Here is a 4,830-nt window from a genome sequence, read left to right as displayed (position 1 = left end):
TCGTATGAGAAGGGGAATTCTGGGATGCGTGTATGTATGTGGTCGCACGGTCAAACTTCCTTCCATCATGTCCTCGATGCGTGTGTTTGCTCGCACAGTCGAAAATCTCTAATAAAATTACAACATTTTCAAAAGAAATTACAATGGTAGGATATCGTGTAAAATGCTCACTACAAACTTTTTTTTTTCCGCCGATTCGAAGTTTTATTCTAAGAAATTGTTAGAATATCACAAAAATAATATAGCGCATCAAAGTTTGCCTTAGGACTTGATATAATTTTTAAATGCATGTGCACGATGACGTAGTATTCTACCCAATTTTAATGTTTTGTTAAGAAACTAACTCATAATTAGGATTTCGAAAATTCTGATAAAATTGCCTTAATTAGAACTTTGTTTAGAAAGCCTCCTACTCATTTTGTACAGTCAAATAACTTATCGTGTCCTCCACTAGAGGGGCGAAGTATGGTGGCTGATTTGGTACACTTTGCGCTTTGCGTCATCAATAGGGACAATAAAACCTATATTGTTATCGCCTTGTCTTCTTGTCGCTGGCGAAACGCGACAAACGGCACACTGTCTTCCTGTCGCTAGCGAAACACGCCTAACGGCGCGTTGTCGTGCGGTCCGATGTAGTCCTGTTGCTTGGCTTACTTATGGCCAATCCTACAATTTGAGCCGAGTGACAATGTGGCATCGCGACAATACGACAACACACTGTGGTTCGTTGGTGTGCATCGTTAGCGACAGTCGACAATACGCCATTTCGCTCTTTTTCTAGATGTCGCTAGCGACCACAGGATGCATAAAAGTGTTCCAAATCAGCCACCAGAACAAAGGCTCGATAAATTGTCTAATTATTGTGTCTTCGGTATTTGAGGTGACGACACGACAAATATAGGGTAACGATACGATTATTCTACATAAGAAGGTCTCGTTACTTCGCCTAAAAAGTCTAAGGAGAAGTCTCGATAAGCATATTATCATGTCATCGCCTTTGTATGATGGCTGACATGTGCCATTTGATTTTTCGCCCCGAGACTCCGCCAAGCGAAAAGTCGAGAATAAACAAATTAAAATGACGGGGGCGCGGCGCGAAAACACACTTATTAGCGAGGGCACGGGGCGAAGTTTAATACCCGTGTGGGCGCGGAGCGAGATTTAAGGAAATTCGCCCCGCTAATAAGCGTGTTTTCGTTCCGCGCCCCCGCCGATTTATTTCTTAAATCTCGCTCCGCATCACCGCGGGGAGACGTTTGATTTAATAAATCCAGCCCCTGAGGGTTAAGTTTTATTTGCTACATCGCGCCCCCGCTAATAAGCTTGTTTTTGCTCCGCCATTTTAACTTAATAATTCTGACTTTTTGCTTGGCGGGGTCGCGAGGCGAAAACATGAATTGCACAAATCAGCCACTATACCTTCGATCGACCATACTAATCAGCTCATACTTATGCGCACATGGTATTGGTTCAGTACATGCTAATAATCAATAAACAAATCAGCAAAACACAAGTATTATTGAAATAAAGTACATGTAATATGTAATCAAACATAATGCTAGTTCCAATGTCATTAAGCAAGAGGAAATAAATGCAGTAATTCTGTTCCAAACAAATACAATGACATATTCCTTTAAGGAAACAGTGTCTAAAGACTTTTGTCTTTTATGTCCTCACCACCGAATGATAATGATGAAATAGAAACGATAGATGCATCTTATAACAACGTGAAAAATGGTTATGTAATTGCTAGATGCCACATTCAAATATGCCAATTATGAAAGTAGGCAGAATAACTATTTCTACATCAGATTTTACTTTCTGTGGCAGAATAACTATTTCTACATCAGATTTTACTTTCTGTGGCAGAATAACTATTTCTACTTCAGATTTTACTTTCTGTGTCCGTTTTAACAGAAGAGCTTACAACGGTCCTTTTAAAACATGGAAGACAACCACACATTCGCATGAATTCTTTCTGAAAACTATTGTTTAGAAATGTATATATAACCGGGTTAACACAGCAATTACTGTACCCGACAAGCTGTAACACCGCCATTTTTATCCTGGTCGAGTTCGTGTCCATATCTGCAAACTTCGTGAACATCGAGAAAGAAAAGAACGGTAACCACAGAATTGTGAACGCAAGAACAAGAATTATCAGTAACTTTGTGATTTTCTTTTTATGTGCAACGCCTCTGGCAAACTGATTGGAATTGTTAGTCACCGGAAATACCGATCGCTTGAACCATAGGCGGTGTGCTATGGCTCCGTACGTAAAGATCATAATTAAAACCGGCATCACGTACAGGAAAACGTAAACAAATACGGAATAAAGTTGTCCGTCTGCTTTTCCTCGTGGGTAGAATTCAGCACAAATCCAGCCGACACTGATTGCGTGCTCGGTTAATTTTAAACGCTTGTCAAGTTTTTGGAATACCAGATGTGGAGACAGACCACACAGTGATATCAACCAGACGACAACGATTCCGATAATTGCAGACTTCTTTGAATGCATCCTTCTTGATAGCTTTGGTTGACATATAACAATATACCTTAAAAATAAACAAAATGTTATATTTTTATAGTGTTACACACAATATTTCTTTAAGGCGTTTGACTGAAGAAAATTGTTCAGCTGTACTAACATATCTTATTACAGTCAAGCTCGTTTTAAATTCTATCAAAGAATGCTTTCCAGTGTTTAATTTGTATTTCTCTTAATTAACCTATTTTGTCAAAGAAACGACAAAAAAACGAGAAGCATTTAAAATTGTGATAATGATAATGATGACGAATTTACATATTTATTTGAATAATGTAAAAATGAAATATTGGAAGCTTTTTGTTTGGCAATATGCAGTACCGTCATTGCGGTTGTCAGTCAAAATACCCTTTTGTTTACATTTTGATACCTTTACCACAAATAATTTCACTTATAACGCAATTTTCTAGGCCTATTATAAAAACATTATTAAACATGTTTGTATTTTCACAGGAAGAAAAAAAATATTAACTTCTTAAGTGTTATGTGCTTTCTAAATAGAAAATAGTACGACTACATGCACATTGCCATTTTAAGACCGTACGTTCTTTTTTATGGTCGAGAAAAAACCTAAAAGATACATGACTGGCAATAAAGAATTGTTTAACAGTTTATAATTACTACGAAAAAACAATAATAATAATAAAATAGTAAGCTGCCATTACCTATCCACGGCAATCGCAGTCAAAGTCAAAACACAGGATACAATGGTCACACCCTGTACATAATTTGTAAACTTGCACAAAAACTCTCCAGCCGCCCCCTCAGCAAACCACTCGCTGGCAATCACATAACTAAGTTGAAACGGCATATTTAAAGTTGCTATCAAAATGTCGCTAACTGCTAATGAAAATATGTACAAGTCTGTAACGGAGCGACGAAGTCGGTGCCGACCAATTACGACCACGACGACAATATTCCCGACGACGGCGAAACTTATTATCAAACTGTATAACACGATGAAAGTGACAACAAGATTGTTTGGTAGTGGTTCTGGAAGAAGGTTCGATCGTAACTCGTGAAGAAAATTTAGAAAAGCCGGATCCAAGTTAGTGAAATTCAAAAAGTTTGGCTGAACGCACTGTAATGAGGTGGCATTGTTACTCTGTGAATCATTTCGGAATAACAGTGGAAATGGTATACACGTCCCGTTTGATGAAACGGAAGAATTACTTGTAAGTCCATTTAACATTTTTGTAAAATCCATGTCTTTGATTTAAAAACCTTTTTGGTCTTCACTCAAAACACGCGCGAGTGTTTATGCTAGAACACCGTGCCGTAAAATAAGCAAATCAATCAAATGCCTTTTTCAAATATTACTTCAGGCAGCAAAAGATTTGTTTGTACTTTTGATTAATTATTTGCAACTTCTTGACCTCCACAGTGGTATTTTTTCATTTCTTCCAGTTCGCATCTCCCACGTCACATTTTTTATCTTAGGCACACCGGAACTTAAATATCTGTCCATTATTTATACAATGTAATAACTTGTTTGACACCATTATAACTGTATAAATGAAACAACATTTTATCACTGAGGACACTTGTTTTTCTATTTGCTTTTCTTCGGAAATGATAAGGCGAAATGTGGCAATAGTCAAAAGTTGCTATGGAACAGCTTTACATCGTAGGAACCACGCAGAGGTTTTTAACATAGCATGAAAATATAGTCAAGTATTTAACAAGTATAAGACTGCTAAATAGTAATCTATAGTTCAAATGATGGCAGATCAATTGTTCTGTACTACAAGTACTTGCAAATAAAAACGTCCGAGCCCATAGCATATATTAGATTCTTAAGTACCGATGACGTAATCCGGTATAAATTCTGTCCTAGTCGGAATCAATTTAACTGATAGCGAAATGTTACAATATTTTAAACATGAATGTAGACTGACTATTCAAACGTGTTTATTATGGGCAACATTTCTTAATTGAAGAGAGTATATAAATTGGAGCCTAATGACAAAATGTTTGGTTGCAATGTCCTTTTTGAGGCAGCTTTTCCTCGTCTTTCAATTAGTATACCAAAAAGAGTAACTGAACATGTACATGTTTTCACGTTTTTGCAAATCTACACGATAGACAGTGACTGCATTCATTATTACTATCATGCTTTTTCTCATGTTCAAAATATGTATTCATTTGTCTTTGGCAGCCAAAATACTTTACTAGTATATGTATTGGCGTTAGACATTACATTTACGTTAAAGCAAAATAAACATTGAACTTAACTCTGGCAATATTGATCGTAGACCGATTGATTTTATTTATTTATTTATTTA

The 4,830-nt window shown here is 36.7% G+C and overlaps 1 protein-coding gene across 1 annotated transcript; it reads right to left on the bottom strand.

The window, feature by feature from the left end:
- Positions 1-1,875: 1,875 nt before the first annotated feature.
- Positions 1,876-3,684, bottom strand: LOC132755152 (QRFP-like peptide receptor). The gene is made up of 2 exons (XM_060745960.1): positions 3,211-3,684; positions 1,876-2,555 (listed from the first exon to the last, which is right to left on the bottom strand). The coding sequence occupies exons 1-2, from the start codon at positions 3,354-3,356 to the stop codon at positions 1,886-1,888; spliced, it is 816 nt and encodes a 271-aa protein (XP_060601943.1). The 5' UTR covers positions 3,357-3,684; the 3' UTR covers positions 1,876-1,885.
- Positions 3,685-4,830: the final 1,146 nt, after the last annotated feature.

The sequence above is a fragment of the Ruditapes philippinarum genome, unplaced genomic scaffold (assembly GCF_026571515.1).
Source record: "Ruditapes philippinarum isolate M1 unplaced genomic scaffold, ASM2657151v2 ctg782_1_1_1_1, whole genome shotgun sequence".
NCBI classification, from domain to species: Eukaryota; Metazoa; Mollusca; class Bivalvia; order Venerida; family Veneridae; genus Ruditapes; species Ruditapes philippinarum.
This window is presented reverse-complemented; position numbering and strand designations above follow the sequence as displayed.

Excerpts from the sequence above, each read along its gene's own strand:
- LOC132755152 (XM_060745960.1), bottom strand. The coding sequence starts at position 3,356 with ATGCCGTTTCAACTTAGTTATGTGATTGCCAGCGAGTGGTTTGCTGAG. Across the intron at positions 2,556-3,210 it reads ACTGCGATTGCCGTGGATAG|GTATATTGTTATATGTCAAC; the intron begins GTAATGGCAGCT and ends TTTATTTTTAAG.